Genomic DNA, 18,744 nt, shown 5'->3' with positions numbered 1-18,744 from the left:
CTGGTGAATCTGGGATGGCTTGAGCTCTTTTATGCAGCAGCTGCCCAGCAGTTCCTGACTCCTGTCCCTAGAGTGGCCGCATGCAGAAGAGCCATTGCAGTCAAGGGAGCCTTGCCTCAGCACCCAGGGGTCCAGCCAGGCTGTGGCTGCTGAGTCCTGCAGGCCCTGGGGTCACCTCTGGGGACAGGGTTGCACACACACCTCTATGCCTCCCTTTCCCCACAGGCAGACTGTCTGTTACACAGACCCAGACGTCCAAAGATAACTGACCATGAGAACATAAGCCGGGGCAAGACTCCAGAAAGAGCCAGGAAGGTAGTAGGTTTACACCTCAGGCTACCCCCCCCCAAGTTTACAAGAATAAAAATTTAAAAAAAAATAATGCTAAAATACAAGCCCTGGTAAAGGTTCTTTCCTTTCTAGGGTTCTTGAATTAACGTACTATCAGATGTTGGACACTTGTCCTGCAGACAGACTACTCAGGTTTGATCCCTAGGAACCACATATGGTGCCCCCTCACTATGCTAAACATGATCCCTGAGCAGAGTCAGGAGTAAGCCCTCAGCCCTGCTGGGTTGGCAGCAAAACACTCCTTCCCAAAAACAACAATCACAGAACATACAGATAACCTGAAAGTATTACCCATCAAAGAAAGAGAATTCAATAAAGTTGGCTCCTGAAAGAGACTCAGGTGGACATAATGGACCAAGACTTTAATACAATTATTTTACAGATATTGAAACATCTAGAAGAAAAACACAAAAGTGAAAATAAAAACATCTAGGGGCTGGAGAGATAGCATGGAGGTAGTGTGTTTGCTTCACATGCAGAAGATGGATGGTTCTAATTCCGGCATCCCATATGGTCCCCTGAGCCTGCCAGGAGCGATTTCTGAGTGTAGAGCTGAGTGACCCCTGAGTGCTGCCGGGTGTGACCCAAAAACCAAAAACCAAAAAAAAAAAAAAAAAAGAAAGAAAGAAAATAAAAACATTTAAAAGTCAAGAAAAAATGTGAAAAATAGGAAGAGCAATACATACAGAAAAATATACAAGAAAATTTGCTAAAGGCTGATCTGAGGAGGAAAGACAGGGATATAAAGGGCAGTGAGAATTTCTGAAGGAAATAAGGCTAAAAACTACCAGATTTAATGAGAGACATGACATGAAACCCAAGAAGCCCAACTACTTTATAAAGATGAACTCAAATAGACCCAGTCCAAGAACATCATAATCAAACTTCTAAAAACAAAGAGAAAAATCTTAAAAGCAGCAGGAGAGGGCCAGAGACTTGGTCTATCCACAGTGCCTCATGGTCCCCTGAATATCTGAACACCATTGGGTATGGTTCAAACTCCACATCTAAACAAAAAAAGTAGCAAGAGAAATGAATGATCACATCCTTTCTTGATGAAAACAGCACTCAACAAAACATAAGTAGGAGGAAACCACCTCCATAATATGGGAAACAGCAACCATCACACTATCCAACTATAGCTGAAAGCTTTTCACCACTCCTAGTCAATACAGGTTTTTTTTTTTGGGGGGGGGGGCAATTAAACTAGTAAAATAAGGCTGGAGAGATAGCATGGAGATAGGACATTTGTCTTGTATGCAGAAGGACAGTGGTTCGAATGCCAGCATCCCATGTGGTCCCCCGAGCCTGCCAGGAGCAATTTCTGAGTGAAGAGTCAGGAGTGACCCCTGAGCACTGCCAGGTGTGACCCCCCCCAAAAAAAACACCCAAGTAAAATAAATTAAAAAGGCATCTAAACTGGAAATGAATCATGAAGATAACTTGCTTGCAAGGGATACAAGCTTTGATATAGAAAACCCTTAGTACATCGGGGCCGGGCGGTGGCGCTGGAGGTAAGGTGTCTGCCTTGCCTGCGCTAGCCTAGGACGGACCTCGGTTCGATCCCCCGGCGTCCCATATGGTCCCCCAAGAAGCCAGGAGCAACTTCTGAGTGCATAGCCAGGAGTAACCCCTGAGCGTCACAGGGTGTGGCCCAAAAAACCAAAAAAAAAAAAAAAAAAAGAAAACCCTTAGTACATCACAAAGAAGCTGCTTGACCTAGTAAATGAATTACAAAGTGGTAGTTTAATACACAGAAGTCTGATGTATTCCCATATATATTCATATATGTATTCCTATATATGAAAAGCAAGTGATAGGAACAGAATATTACAAAAAATTAACTAGAACATATAAACAAAACACTAGTAGCTAACTTAGCCAGAGATATGAAGGACTTGTAAGAGGTATGGCAGGGAGAAATCAGACACAATAATGGACACACATATGTTCACAGACTGGAAGACTCCAAAAATGTTAATATGACCCCAAGAACTCTACAGACTGGAAGCAATCCTGAGTTTTTAATAATGTCTCAGAAATAAAAACCCTCCTTTACAGTTTGGGACCTTTAAGGAAAGGACAGTCAGTTTTGCCAGTGCTGGAATGGGAGGCTAGGCGAGGTGACCCTGGGATTAGTTTTCTAGCTGAGTGACAACCCCACTATGCACTGTTCTCCCATTGACCGATGAGAACATGAGGGCTCCAGGTCATAAGTCAGTGAGGTGGGGCAAGTGGGGACTGAATTCTGGTCTAGCAACATGCCTGTGCTGAAAACAGTGTTACTGACCCAAAACAGCAAAGATAACTTTAGGCTATTACTCTGGAGGGAAAGGAAGAAGAGAATTAAAAAGAGAGACAGGATGTAGGGCCTCAGCCAGCAAGTTGGAAAGAGGCAAAGCCACATGAGCTGCCTGTGGGAAGTTTGCACAACTCCACACGCAAGCACACAAGCCCAGGTTTCCTGCTTCCCCTCAGCTTCAGAGAGGCCAGAGCACAGGTGCCAAGTAAGTGTTCCTGAAACTGCCTTGCCAAGAGTGAGCAGTGCCTGCGGGGCCATCCAGTCCAGTAACACACACAGCAGTTTGGTTTCCCACATGACAGCCTGTCCTGTCTCCCCTCACCACCCTCAGACCCGCTAGGCTGGCTGGGCAGCATTGAGGGCTGTGGGATCTGGTGGGATGGAGAAGCAGCCCAGAGAACAGTCATTATGGACACCAGGGACAGAAGTGCGGAGAGAAGGCAAGCCCTGAAGTGAACAGGATGACAGATACTCAAAGGGTGGAAGGGGCCACAGGGCAAGGTGTGGCCATGGTAGGGGGCAGGAGGAAAGGAACAGGGTGGACACCTGCTGTCCCTTTGACCCCCCAGCCAGTGACATAGCTACAGGCAGTGCCCCAGGCCCTGGAGGAAGTGACAGATGTGTTGATTTCTCAGTACCACCAGCAGGACACCAGCTCAGCAAGAAGTGCAGAAGAGAAGTCTGTGATGTGGTGCCAGAGAACTGTCTGAAGTGAAGTCAGCCCACCTCCTGCCGTTCCTTTTCTTCCCCACAAACATGGGGCTGCAGCTTCACAATCAGAGCACTGGCCACCAGCCTGCATGCGACACACTCTTCAGGCATCACATTTTTACCCCATGTGACCCTGTGGGCAAGGGCTGTCGGGCATAATGAAGCGATGAGGTTAGGAGAGGCTGGTGCCTGCTCTAACCTCACCACACTGGGCACAGGCTCCTGTGGCCCACAGGGTTCACTACTCTACCTCTCATCTCTGCTCTGGATTTCCCCTTCCTGAGGCCTTCCCCACCCTCGCAGAGATCCAGGTCTTTCTCGCCTCACCCTGCAGTGAGGGTCCTGATACCAAACAGTGCCCATAGCTGCTTTGCATGGTCTGTGCCCCTACTCTTGGAGAGGTTGCACTTACTCCGAGCAGCTGAGATCCAGTTGGGTGGGAGAGACCCTTACTAAAGCCTTTCAAGGGCTGAGATGGCCCAAAAAGCTTGAGCACAAGCTGTGCAAACAAGAGGCCCTTAGTTTCATTGCAGGCATGGCATGGCGTGGTACTTCTTGGTGAGGCCCTGGAGGCCTCGGCACCTGAACTGGCAGGCCTAAATCTGCCTGACAGAGAGGCCCTGCCACTCTCCCCAGGGCACCTCCAAGCAGATGCCTATAAAATAAAAACTATACATTGTCCAAGTGAAATGTCCTTTTCTGAAAGCTGTGCCCTACTTGCCTCTGGTCTTTTCCTTCAGTTGACTATTGTATAATGTTTAGATTCTCCCAATTTCAGGGAAGAGAAGCAAACTTAAAATGCAATTCTAGAGAGCTAACTAAACTTTCTGCTATTATATTAATGACTTTATTGGAGAACAATAATTTTCACAAATATACTTGCCACTGAACATTTTCTTCTTTATTTCTTCTCTTCCATTTTTTTTTTTTTTTTTTTTTTTTTTTGGTTTTTGGGCCACACCAGGCGGCGCTCAGGGGTTACTCCTGGCTATCTGCTCAGAAATAGCTCCTGGCAGGCACGGGGGACCATATGGGACACCGGGATTTGAACCAACCACCTTAGGTCCTGGATCGGCTGCTTGCAAGGCAAACGCCGCTGTGCTATCTCTCCGGGCCCTCTTCTCTTCCATTTTATTTTTTTAGTTTTCCTTTCTATTTTCCTTTTTTGTTTGTTTGGATTTTTGGGAGGCCACACCCAGCAGCGCTCAGGGGTTACTATCTGGCTCTGTGCTCAGAAATTGCTTCTGACTCAGGGGACCATATGGGATGCCAGGGATAGAGCCTGCGTCCGCCCTCGGTCAGCAAGGCAAATGCCCTACCACTGTGCTATCACTCAGGCCCTCTTTCTATTTTTTTTTAAATAACTTTGCTTTCTGTCATCTTGAAACAAATGTATTATGAGCAGTTACGTCAACTATGTGATACATTTTCTTTAAATAAAATATAATCTTAAAAAATGCAGTTCTAGGGCCCGGAGAGATAGCACAGCGGTGTTTGCCTTGCAAGCAGCCAATCCAGGACCTAAGGTGGTTGGTTCGAATCCGGGTGACCCATATGGTCCCCCGTGCCTGCCAGGAGCTATTTCTGAGCAGACAGCCAGGAGTAACCCCTGAGCACCACCGGGTGTGACCCAAAAACCAAAAAAAAAAAAAAAAAAAATGCAGTTCTAGTGCTCGCTTCGGCAGCACATATACTAAAATTGGAACGATACAGAGAAGATTAGCATGGCCCCTGTGCAAGGATGACACGCAAATTCGTGAAGCGTTCCATATTTAAAAAAAAAATGCAGTTCTAGGGGGGCCAGAGATAGCATGGAGGTAGGGCATTTGCCTTGCATGCAGAAGGATGGTGGCTCGAATCCCGGCATCCCATATGGTCCCCCGAGCCTGCCAGGAGCGATTTCTGAGCATAGAGCCAGGAGTAACTCCTGAGCACTGCTGGGTGTGACCTTTCCACCCAATGCAGTTCTAGGAAGTAGCAGCACAAAATCTGTGAGACTCAACCATTAACCTTTTAGTAATTTACTTTTATGTGGAACCACATAAGCAAAGCACCTTCAGTGCTTTACCAAAGTTATAATTTACATCTAATATGCTTTCTAGTGCTAAAAAGACCATAAAAAGAAATGTAGAACAGCAACCTTCACTCTCCCTCATAGCTTACTGGCTGATGGCTTTTCACTAATAAACAGTATAAATTTTGTTTCAACTATAATACTGAGAGTCTTAATGCTATTTCTCATTAAATATGTAATATGTCAAATTATATATTTAATTTAATATTACATTAAACTTAATGTAACTAAATGTAATATTTAATGTAATATTAAATATTCATTAAATATTGTTTCTCAGTATTTAATAATCAGAAGTAAATATTGGCTTAAGGTGGAAAATGCAAGTTGAATATTTTAAGCCTTCTTAATAAGCTAATGTTAACCCAACAAACACAAATGTATTTCACCCCCACCATAGGCTGTGTTGGTTCCTAATGTGAGACTGAATGGAAACACTTGTTTGTGAAGTGAGAGCTGGGCAGCTCAGTGTCCTGGTACCTCGTTTCTGGATGAAGACCCTGAGCAGTGGGTTTGCACTCGAGACGGCCTTGCAGAAGTTGTCATCATTGTTGATGGGGAGCAGGTCGCCGTGCACATCCGCATAGCCAATGGTCACGTCAGTGTTGGAGATGTGGTGTGTGTGTACCACCAGCTTGTAGAAGTCTTCGAACTTCCCAGGCTTGTGACGGTCCCAGGAGAACCTTCGGAATTCAGCCCCAAACTACAAGAGATGCAAAAGATGGGGGTTAGTAAACAGCAGGAAGAGGGCCCTGGAAAGCAAGCAGGTGTTCACCACACACCACCTAAAGGGACTTAGAGAATCAAGGCAACAGGTCACCCAATGCCACTCCAGGCCCCAAGGTCAAGACCCTCCCAGGCTGGAGATAAAGGGAAGTGAAGATACTGAATAACAAGTGTGGCAGATGGCAGCTGGGGGACCCGCCCACTGCACCTTGTTTTGTCTGAAGCCCTGTGGTGATGTCTGGTTGTGGGAGCACACTCTGTGTATTCCTCAGAAACTCAGTGGCAGAGGAATGCCAATGCCAACCAGGGCAAACTTCTTGACATTTTTCCTTTTAATAATTCAATTTTGCTTATCGTAAAATATAAAAAAATAAAATAAAAATATTTCTAAAATTTCTAAAATTATAAGAAAATTAAAATAGTATTTTATTTTAAAAATGATCCCCAAATGACTTATTTAGAGTGAGGTTTTGTTTTATTTATTTATTTTGATTTTTGGGTGCTTATCTAGCGGTACTCAGAAGTTACTCTTGGCTCTGTACTCAGGAATCACTCCTGGTGGGCTTGGAGGACCATATAGGATGCCAGGAATCCCAGGTCGGTCATGTGTAAGGCAAACAACCTCCCCCACTGTGCTATAGCTCTGGCCCCTATTTTGTTTTTAATTGAATCACCAAGAATTGCAAAGTTACCCTTGAAACTCTTTTCTGGAGGGCAATGGATATCCCATAACACGTGCCTTTGAGAAAGGAAGAGACTTGGTATCATTTGCATTTTAATTAGACAAATTACCCTTTTTTTTTTGTTTGTTTTTTTTTTTTTTTGGTTTTTGGGCCACACCCGGTGACGCTCAGGGGTTACTCCTGGCTATGAGCTCAGAAGTCACGCCTGGCTTGGGGGACCATATGGGATGCCGGGGGATCGAACCCAGGTCCATTCTAGGCTAGCGCAGGCAAGGCAGGCACCTTACCTCGAGCGCCACCACGCCGGCCCCACAAATTACTCTTAGGATCAGAAGTGGAACAGAAGGAAAGGAATGGAAGGGGGACCCTTGCAGTATCACCGAAGACCTGAGTTCCATCTTGCTGCCCCAACCAACTGAGCTCCCTTCTGGCAGTTCAGCCCTGAGAGCCCTGGTGCTGCCAGCATGGCCTGCTACCATCACGTGGTGATCGAAGTGACCCAAATTAGCACCATAGCTGCATACCTGTGAGGGCCACAGTCATCACAACAATGAAGGGAAGAGGTAGTTTGCCAGTAAAATCAGGAACTAATCTGGCTTCAAAGTACACACAAAATTGGGCCAGAGTGTGATAGTACAGCAGGAAGGGCATTTGCCTTGCATGCAGCTGACCTGGGTTTGATCTCTGGTATCCCATATGATCCCCGAACATTGCCAGGAATAATTCCTGAGTACAAAGTCAGGAATAACCCCTAAGCACCACAGGTGTGGCTCAATAACCAAATAACCAAATAAATAAATAAAATGTTCATTATTAAAAAAAATTAAATGTGGGGCCGGAGAGATAGCATGGAGGTAGGGCATTTGCCTTGCATGCAGAAGGATGGTGATTCAAATCCCGGCATCCCATATGGTTCCCCAAGCCTTCCAAGAGTGATTTCTGAGTGTAGAGCCAGGAATAACACCCCTGAGCACTGCCGGGTGTGACCCAAAAACAAACAAAAAAATAAAATAAATGTGTGATGAACCTTATCAAGGGCAAATCTGTTCCTATGACATGGTCCTGTCATTTCTCAAGTCTAGGCACATGTCAGAGTCCCCAGAGTCCATGTGCACAGTGACCGTGAGTCCTAACCTTTCTCTAAAGACTCACTTTCTTTGCCCTTTCACTCTCAGTACGTGTCACAAACTGGCACACATGAACAATGTAATTCACTCACATCCTGTATGGAACTTCTTAGATATGAGAAAGTCTCCAACATACATTTTCTGTGATATTTCTTAGACCTCATTATTCAGTCCAACTGTAAAGGTATGACTGAACAGTCCCATCTTGGGTAGAAACAGATGCCACCTTCCAAAGCAATTCGTTCTATACTTTCCCTTTCACTGAATCCACAAGACTATATAAGGATGACTAATGAAACCAAGAGTGTTTCTGACCCATGTGAATGAGCTGAATGTTGCCCCAAACAGGTCATGACACAGTCCCTGTGGTAAGAAGCTTGTGCCACATCACGGCAATCCAGGTCAAGAGGCACAGTGAGGGCCAGAGAGATAGCATAAAGGTGGGGCATTTGCCTTGCATGCAGAAGGATGGTGGTTCGAATCCCGGCATCCCATATGGTCCCCTGAGTCAAGCCTGCCAGAAGCAATTTCCGAGCATAGAGCTAGGAGTAACCCCTGAGCCGGGTGTGACCCCAAAACCAATCAAACCAAAAAAATGAAACACAGTGAGCATTAAGGTGCTGGTTCTGCAATGTTTCAACAATTATTCCACAAAGCATCTCAATTTGTTTCTCAGCTTTAAGCAATTCTCCTCAAAATACATCTTAACATGTCGACACAAGTCGACACAAACACTTGATTGTTTTCCTGACAAAGCAGTCTGATTGTGTCGTCACTGACATTTGCTGAGTCAGTCCACCTATAAGGTAAACATGGCTGATAGGCTAAGCTGGCACCGTTTGGCAAAAATAGATGTGAAATGTAAGCTTTTGGGTGGGCTACATCTGGGTATGCTCATGGGACCTCCCATATCATATATAACACATGCTATAGCCCTTTGAACTACTTCCCTGACTTGAAAAGTGTTATTGTGAAAGCATCATTTCTAATTTGACGCTGGCAAAATACATCCTAGTATCCATGCTCAAATGTCTTCAGTAGTCCCGAAGACATCCTACTGCTGTACAACTACTGTACTCAACCTTTCAGCATGTAAAACTGGGGACCTGTCCCCATAAAAACTTCTCTTCGTCAACCCCAAGCCTCTAGTCACCACAGTTTACCACAGTTCTGAAGACCTCATCACTGTGGTTGTCCATGTGAGAATTTCCTTTCTTTTAAGACAGCAACATTCCATTGTATGCACAGAACATTTTGCTCTTTGCTTGTCTGGGGTTCCTCAGTAGTGCCACAGCCCCCAACACTCTGAGGCCATGAGGTATAGGGATGGAACTTGGGGATTTGTGTATGTTGGAAAGGTCTAGACCCCTTTGAGCCATTTCCTCAGCTCAATTTTTCGCTTCTTATTTCACCCGCCAATGAAAATCTGAATTGCTCCCATGTTTTAAGTATGGCGAACACACTGCAATGAGTATGGTGCATGAATGGCTCTCTGAGGCTCCTTCAGTTCTTTGGCCCTCACAATCTGTGGGCCCCCTGGATGCCGCAGTAGTTGTAGTCTTTCTTTCTAAAAGGGCCACAGGCTGTGCCAATCTGTATTTGCACCAGTAGTGATAAGGGTTCTGTTTTTTCCCATAGAATTCCCAGAACTTGTTTTCTGGAGTTTTTGGTTTTTGGAGGGCAGTCATCCTACTAGTGCTGAGGTGACTGCTCACTGACTTGCATTGCTCCTGTTGGCCAATGATGCTGAATTTCTTTCCATGTTCATTTCTTTCTTGTTTGTTTGTTTGGGGGCCACACCTGGCAATATTCAGGGGTTATATATGGCTCTGCACTCAGGAATTACTCCTACCAGTAATATAGGATGTGCCCTACCTGCTGTACTATCTTTCTGGTCCTCCTTTTCCACATTCTTTTTTTTTTTTTTTTTTTTTTTTTTGTGGTTTTTTGGTCACACCCGGCAGTGCTCAGGGGCCACTCCTGGCTCCATGCTCAGAAATTGCTCCCGGCAGGCACGGGGGACCATATGGGACGCCGGGATTCGAACCGATGACCTTCTGCATGACAGGCAAACGCCTTATCTCCATGCTATCTCTCCGGCCCCATCCTTTTCCACATTCTTATTGGCCATTAGGTAACTTTCTTTAGAGAAATGCTAGTTTGGGCCTTTGTAATTTTTTGTATCAAGTTGCTTCTTTCATTGCTGAATTTTAGTTCATTATATACCAAGCCCTCAATAGTGCCGACAGGTTCTTGGAAGCTGTGACTGAAGCTTCAGGAGTCTTCCAACCCCTGAATGATGGCCAACACTGTCTGCTCATCAAAATGAAAAGGGAAAATATTCCTGAGGAATTGTGTATATTCTGGACATGATCTCTTATCAGACATGCACATTGTTCATACTTTCTTTCATACTCAAGTTCCTTTTGTGTTCAGTATATTTAGGTCTCCAAAAATTAAAAGTTATTGAGTGTAATCTATTTTTTCTTTCATGATCTATGCCATGATGTCATATCTAAGAAATAATCACCAGCCCTAATGTTCTGAAGTTTTGATTCATCTTCTCTTCTAAAAGTTTTATAGTTTCACAGTTTGTCTTGAGGTGAAAGGCTCATTTTGAGCTAATTTTGCATATGGTGTTTGGTTAGATCTAACCTCATTAGGATAAAAGCATTCTAATAAAAACACATTGGCAGGGGCCAGAGAGATAGCACAGTGGTAAGGCATTTGCCTTGCATGCAGAAGGATGGTGATTCGAATCCCGGCATCCCATATGGTCCCCCAAGCCTGCTGGGAGCGATTTCTGAGTGTAGAGCCAGGAGTAGCCCCTGAGCGCTGCTGGGTGTGACCCTCCCCCCAAAAAAAACCACATTGGCAGGGGTCGAAGATAGCATGGAGGTAAGGTGTTTGCCTTCCATGCAGAAAGAAGGTGGTTCAAATCCTGGCATCCCATATGGTCCCCTGAGCCTGCCAGGAGCGATTTCTGAGCGTAGAGCCAGGAGTAATCCCTGAGCGCTGCTGGGTGTGACCCAAAAATCAAAACCAAAACAAAACAAAACAAAACCATATTGGCAGAAGGTTCTAAATGTACACACATCTATGTACATATACATGTTACCATTACAAGCATCAATTAGTCTCTAACTGAAATAACTGATGCAATCATTCATGGTCATTCTAGGTATACTTATAAAAGTCATGCAAGACAATAGCTAATGAATGACACAGTAGATGTTATAGGACAAGAGAGTTCTAATTCCTTGCTGTCAAGAAAACTGAACTCTCAGCTAACAGTAGACCATTCTTTGTTTCTGACAGAGACTTGGATCAATTAAAACCTGGTATCAGTGAAGCTTCAGGAACCCTCCATCTGGGTATGTGTTTATGTTAAAAGGTTTCCAACACTGACATTCACAGTAATGAAAAATGCAAGAGAAGGGAAGAGCCGATCTCAGTTAGCAATCCATACTCTAATAAAGGGAAGACTATAAAATATGTACACTGAGTAGTCAATAATAGTCAATACAAATATAGCATTTTGCAATTATGCTTCAATTGTGTTTAATACGTTTTATTATTGGGGGGGGGGGGTTGGGCCATACCTGGTGACACTCAGAAATTGCTCCTGGCAGATTCGGGAAACCATATGGGATGCTGGAAACCAAACCCGGGTCCATCCCAGGTTGGCTGCTTGCAAGGCAAATGCCCTGAGCCACTGCACTATCGCTCCGGCCCCATGATTTAATAATTCGAATGACCCAATTCTATAGACATATTGTATAGTAGCACCTGGTTTTTATATATATATATAGTTTGTTTGTTTGTTTGTTTTGTTTTTTGGGTCACACCTGGCAGCGCTCAGGGGTTACTCCTGACTCTATGCTCAGAAATCACTCCTGGCAGGCTCAGGGGACCATATGGGGTGATGGGATTCGAACCACCAACCTTCTGCATGAAAGGCAAACACCTTACCTCCATGCTATCTCTCCGGCCCCTGGTTTTTCTTTCTTTATTATTTATTTATTTGTTTATTTGTTTATTTTGGTTTTTGGGTCACACCCGGCAGCGCGCAGAAGTTACTCCTGGCTCTATGCTCAGAAATTGCCCCTGGCTGGCTCTTGGGATCATATGGGATGCAGGGATTTGAACCACCGTCCTTCTGCATGAAAGGCAAACACCTTACCTCCATGCTATCTCTTCGGCCCCAGGTTTTTATATTTTTATAATTACAAAACTTATGTAAATTGTTAAGTAAATAAGATTAAATTTGGTCATCTCAGTCTTTTTTTTTTTCTTTTTTCTTTTTTTGGGTCACACCAGGCAGCACTCAGGGGTTCCTCCTGGCTCTACGCTCAGAAATTGTTCCTGGCAGGCTTGAGGAACCATATGGGATGTCAGGATTCGAACCACCATTCTTCTGCATGCAAGGCAAACACCTTACCTCCATGCTATCTCTCCGGCCCCCATCTCAGTCATTTTTTAATACATAGTTTAGTAATTACTGTCAGTTACACTCACATTGTTGTGTATCTGATTCAAAATCCTTTCATCTTGCAAAACTAAAACTTTGTACTCATTAGACAATGACTTATAAATATTTTTAAAGTTTTACTGTATTTTCTGGCATATAAGATGACCAGGTGTATAAGACGACCCCCTAATTTTACAGTTAAAACATAGGTTTAGGCCTTTATTCACTGTATAAGACAAAATGTTCCTGTGCTGCAACTGTATGTACCACAGTGAGCCAATCACAACAAGCAAATGTTCAGAGGTTATACTGTAATAGATTTCCTCTCTGACTCTGGCCAATCTGAGCAGGCTTTTTACAGTGTAGATTCGGGTCCAGAACATTGTCTAATTTGCATGCATAAAAAGCCTGCTTGGATTGGCTGAGTTAGAGAGGAGGCCCGAGCAGCCTTGCAGTAATTGGTGCAGGATCGATTGGAAAATTCGTTTTGTGGCAATATTCAGACAATTTTCGTTTAGCGGCATATTGAAACATTTTTCAGGATATACTCGGCGTATAAGACAACCCCCCTGGGGCTGGAGAGATAGCATGGAGGTAAGGCGTTTGCCTTTCATGCAGGAGGTCATCGGTTCGAATCCCAGCGTCCCATATGGTCCCCCGTGCCAGCCAGGAGCAATTTCTGAGCGTGGAGCCAGGAATAACCCCTGAGCACTGCCGGGTGTGACCCAAAAAAAAAAAAAAAAAAAAAGGGGGCCGGAGAGATAGCATGGAGGTAAGGCGTTTGCCTCTCATGCAGGAGGTCATCGGTTCGAATCCCGGCGTCCCATATATGGTCCTCCCGTGCCTGCCAGGAGCAATTTCTGAGCCTGGAGCCAGGAATAACCCCTGAGCACTGCCGGGTGTGACCCAAAAACCACAAAAAAAAAAAAAAAAAAAAAAAAGACGACCCCCGATTTTCGGTTGACCTTTTTTTGTTTCAAAAGTCGTCTTATACGCCAGAAAATATGGTAATTTAAATAAAAAATAATTTGGGGATTTGGGCACCACGTTTGGTGGTGATCACGGTTCACTCATTGTTTAGGGAACATGTGTGATGGGGATCAAACCCAGGCTTCCTGCTTGCAAAACATTCATTTAACAATTTGAATCCAGACAAAATATTGGCTTAAATGTATCAGGATAGGGGCTGGATTGATAGCACAGCAAATAGGGCATTTTCCTTGCATATGGCTGACCCAGATTCAATCCCAGCATCCCATCTGGTCCCATGAGCCTGGCAAGCCTGCTAGGAGTGATTTCTGAATACAGAACCAGGAGTAACCCTGAGCACTGCCAGGTGTGGCCCAAACTACCCCCCCCACCACGCATCAATATAATTTTTTGGTAGAGAAAGCAATCAAGCACAAATTATTAGAATGGTCTATTAGAATTAAACTCTCTTGAGGTAGCTTAATAGAAATAAGATCAAAGAGAAAACAGAAATTTAAAAAATATCTGTTAAAAAAGATATTGTACATTCTACTAAAAAATACATGATGACGGGACCGGAGAGATATCACAGTGGTAGGGCATTTGCCTTAGACGCTGAAGGACGGTGGTTCAAATCCCGGCATCCCATATGGTCCCCCGAGCCTGCCAGGAGTGATTTCTGAGCATAGAACCAGGAGTAGCCCCTGAGCGCTGCTGGGTGTGACCCAAAAACCAAAAAAAACAAAAAAAAAAAAACAAACCAAAAAACCAAAAAAACCCAAAAAAACATGATGATAGTATCAAATCACTGCAGCATTTAGATTTCATTGGCTATATTAAAAAGGTCATATGATAATATATTTTTGTTTCCCTTTGTTCCAATTTATTATGTGACCAGATTTCAATTCAAAGGTTAGATAATATTTATTTTTAAGTGAAAATTTATAGCATGCTGGAAATTTAGCCTTTGCAGCTACCTATTTTTATTACAAAACATTGTAGATGTCAACTTAAAAACATATAATTTTTTATAGTTTTTTTTTCCTTTTTTCTTTTTTTAGTTTGGTTTTTGGGCCACACCCGGTGATGCTCAGGGGTTATTCCTGGCTCTGCACTCAGAAATCGATACTAGTGAGGGGGACCATGTGGGATGCTAGGCATTGAATCAAGATCCATCCTGGGTCAGCCGCATGCAAGGCAAAACGCCCTACCACTGTGCTATCGCTCCAGCCCCAGTGTTCATTTTTCAAAGTTCTTTTAGGGATGCGGCCACTGCGTTCAGATATTAGGATTCATCTGGACAATGTTCACTGAGGTCAAGGACTGCTGGAGAGCTTCTATGATGCACGTGTGGCCCAACAGCGAGGGAGGAACACACCGGCACAGCAGCCTACTCTTTAAAAATTCTGTAAATTATTGAATCCTTGTGAGATAGTTATGCAGCTATTTATGGCTGACCTTCAGTCGTACAATGTTTGAGCAACCATCTCTTCACTAGTACACACTTCCCACCACAAATGTCATCAGTTCCCCCACCCACCCTGTGCCTGCCTCTATCGCACTTTTTGTTTTTTTTTTGCCTTTTAGACAATTTGCAATTCTGTCACTGAAGGAGTGTCACAGCATGTCACTCTATCTCCTTTAAGCACCCACAGTGGTCATTACCAACTCTCATTGTTCCTTTTCTGCCCTAACTGCATTCCCCTCCCTTTCCCCCTTTTCTTTTTTTTTTTTTTTTGACCACCCACAGTGGTCATTACCAACTCTCATGGTTCCTTTTCTGCCCTAACTGCATTTCCCCTCCCTTTCCCCCTTTTCTTTTTTTTTTTTTTTTTTTTGGTTTTTTGGGTCACACCTGGCAGTGCTCAGGGGTTATTCCTGGCTCCAGGCTCAGAAATTGCTCCTGGCAGGCACAGGGGACCATATGGGGCGCCGGGATTCGAACTGATGACCTCCTGCATGAAAGGCAAACGCCTTACCTCCATGCTAACTCTCCGGCCCCCCTTTCCCCCTTTTCCATGGATCAGTCCTTCTGGCTCTTGTCTCTACTGTCTTTGAGCATTATTATCATACTATATTTTTTAATTTCCTGAAAATAAATGTGATCATTCTATAGACAAAGAGGGACAGGACCCTCTTCCCCTCTGATTCACTTCACTTGGCATGATGCTCTCCATGTTCACCCATGTATCAACAACTTCATGACTTTTTTTCCCCTAACAGCACAGCAGCTGATTTTTGACAGCCGATTTTTACTCCAAACATGCCACCAATTTCAAACAAAATGCAAGCTCAATTCTAGGAATCATTTAAAGAAAAACTTGTATGGCTGAATTTGCCTTAGATTAGCACATGGGTTAGATAATACATCTATAGTCTTTGCTCTCCAGCAACTGCTTATTCGATATGAAGAACCAAATCCACATAATAGACAACTCACAGATTCAGAAAAAAATGTGGGTGCACGTCATAGATCTGGTAAGGATCACTGTTCAGAGTACATAGAAGATTTCCCCAAACCATCTAAAACAGCTTGTTGAAAAGTTAGGTAACAGAGTGGACAAGTACTTCTCAAAGAAGATATCCAAATGCATTAAACACATGAAAAGATGCTTAACATCTCTTACACTAGGGGAATGAAAAATCAATCTGATAGCACCACATCCACTAGGATGGTTACTATCAAAACAAAAAACAAAACCAGAAAACGACAGATTTTGGTGATGATATCGCAACTAGAATCCTGTGCATTGCTGGTTATAAGTAAATGACACAACCACTGTGGAAACAACATAGTGGCTCCTTAGACACAGAATTATCTCTAACCCAGTGATGACCATTCTAAGTACAGATCCAAACAAACTGAATAAGGCAGTGGTCCTCAAACTATAGCCCGCAGGCCACATACTGTATTTGTATCTGTTTTGTTTCTTCATTGCAAAATAAGATATATGCAGTGTGCATAAGAAATCGTTCATAAGTTTTGTTTTTACTATAGTCAGACCCTCCAATGGTCTGAGGGACAGTGAACTGGCCCCGTTTAAAAAGTTTGAGGACCCCTGGAATAAGGGATCTCAAATATTCACCAATGCTGATAGCAGTGGCTTTCACAACAAGAAACATGGAAGTTTCCACCAACAGACAAATGAAGGAACAAAACAGAATCAATCCATTCATGGAATAGCACTCAAGTCTTGAAAGGAAGAGAATGCTGGCATATGCTACCCTATGTGAACTTGGAGGACATGAATGCAATGAAATCAAGTCAGTTACAAAAAGACACAAAAGACGCTGTATGTTTCCACTTATAGAAGGTTCTTAAAGAAGTCACAAGCAAGAAGTCAGTGCCTTGGTTTCTGGAAGTGGGTCCCCAAGCATGCCCTGAGACCAGACTGCCCACCCCACCCCTCACAGCAGGGAAAGGACAAAAGAGGCCCACTGATACAGAGCAGCCTTTCCACAGGCCTTGGCTCCACCCAAAGGTCAGAAGTCAGAAAACAGCTGCTGCAAGATAATCTCTCTTCCTCAGTAGAGCTCCCCAGAGATCTGGTAGTGAGGGAGACACTGAGTGTCCAGACTACAAAAAGAACCATGGTAAAGTAGCACAAAGGCCCCACCAAGGGTAGTAGACAAAGACTGTAACCCTCAGAACTCAATCAGTAACTACCACCTACACAATCTTTCTGAAAAGTACTTCAGAGTAATGCTTAGGATGTTTAACGAGCACAAAGAAACAATGGAACAAACAGCCAATAAAATACAAGAGGCTAGTGAGAGCAGAAATGTTAGAAAACTACAAGCAGGGGCCGGGCGGTGGCGCTCGAGGTAAGGTGCCTGCCTTACCTGCGCTAGCCTAGGAGACGGACCGCGGTTCGATCCCCCGGCGTCCCATATGGTCCCCCAAGCCAGGAGCGACTTCTGAGCGCATAGCCAGGAGTAACCCCTGAGCGTCACCGGGTGTGGCCCAAAAACCAAAAAAAAAAAAAAAAAAAAAGAAAACTACAAGCAAATGACAGGATGAAAACCTTGGTAGGCAAAATGAAAAATTCATGGGAAGGTCTCACCATCAGAGTAATGGCTATTGAGGACAGATTCAGTGAGCTCCAAGATGAGGTGCAGAAATTCTTCAGGCAAAACAGAAGAAGAAAAGGCTTCAGAATAAATAAAGAGCTGACGAGAGAACTTTGGGATGAGTTCAAGAGGAACAAAACAAGAATCATCAGGGTCCCAGAGCACCAAAAAGACAACCCTGATGAAGAGGCAATAGACGGGGGCCGGGAAGGTGGCGCTAGAGGTAAGGTGTCTGCCTTGCAAGCGCTAGCGTAGGACGGACCACGGTTCGATCCCCCGGCGTCCCATATGGTTCCCCCAAGCCAGGGGCGATTTCTGAGCCCATAGCCAGGAGTAACCCCTGAGCGTCAAACGGGTGTGGCCCAAAAACCAAAACCAAAACCAAAAAAAAAAAAAAAGAGGCAATAGACAAAGGCATCACTACAGAGAAGTTTCCAGAGCAAGAGAGTGCAGGAACCCAGACCTAGGTAGCCACAACTAAAATAGACCCAACAAAAATACTGCAAGGACATCCTAATCAGAGTGATGAACTAGCCAGAGAAGAATATTCAAAGTAGCAAGATCAAGGAAGGCGATTATATATTAAGGAGCATCCTTACAATCTGCAGCACATTTACTAAATGAAATCCTCCAGGCCCAAGATAATGGTGGAAAAACGAAGACAAAAGACAACAACAAAAAACAAAAACAAACCAACACCTCAACTAAATGAATGTCTCACCAAAAATATTTACCCAACTAGACACTCATTCAGATCTGGAGGATATACAACAGGTCAAGAACTTCACAGATGGGGCCGGAGAGATAGCATGGAGATAAGGCATTTGCCTTGCATGCAGAAAGACCGTGGTTCGAATCCAGGCATCCCATATGGTCCCCCGAGCCTGCCAGGAGCAATTTCTGAATGTTGAGCCAGGAGTAACCCCTGAGCGCTGCCGGGTGTGACCCAAAAACCAAAGGAAAAAAAAAAAAGAAAAACGAACTTCACAGACTCAAAACCATCTTTACAAGAACTTGAGGGGCGACATTAAGACAAATCCCACAAACACAGTGAACACGTACAGAAAGATGACACAAAGCTCCAGGATAATAATCTCTAACAATGAACTAAATGCACCAATTAAGAGGTCGAGTGGCAGGATCAACTAGAAAACTGAACTTGGGACTGGAGCGATAGCACAGTGGGAGGGCATTTGCCTTGTACTCGGCTGATCCAGGATAGAACCGGTTTGATCCTTGGCATCTCATATGGTCCCACA

General features: G+C 44.1%; 1 protein-coding gene and 1 non-coding gene across 2 annotated transcripts in view; one reads left to right on the top strand and one right to left on the bottom strand.

Moving 5' to 3' along the window:
* The window catches only part of PARD6G (par-6 family cell polarity regulator gamma), a 75,769-nt gene that overhangs the window by 31,350 nt on the left and 25,675 nt on the right, over positions 1-18,744 (bottom strand). Inside the window, exon 2 of the mRNA XM_049781771.1 lies at positions 5,919-6,141. Within this exon, the coding sequence (XP_049637728.1) occupies positions 5,919-6,141 (223 nt within the window). The remainder of the gene's footprint in view (positions 1-5,918; positions 6,142-18,744) is intronic.
* LOC126021456 (U6 spliceosomal RNA) lies at positions 5,034-5,140 on the top strand. Its single transcript, XR_007499971.1, has one exon. It is a non-coding gene; the product is annotated as a U6 spliceosomal RNA (small nuclear RNA).

Source organism: Suncus etruscus, chromosome 10 (assembly GCF_024139225.1).
Source record: "Suncus etruscus isolate mSunEtr1 chromosome 10, mSunEtr1.pri.cur, whole genome shotgun sequence".
In the NCBI taxonomy this organism is placed as follows: Eukaryota; Metazoa; Chordata; class Mammalia; order Eulipotyphla; family Soricidae; genus Suncus; species Suncus etruscus.
Note: the sequence above shows the minus strand (reverse complement) of the source record. Positions and strands in the feature narration are given on the sequence as shown.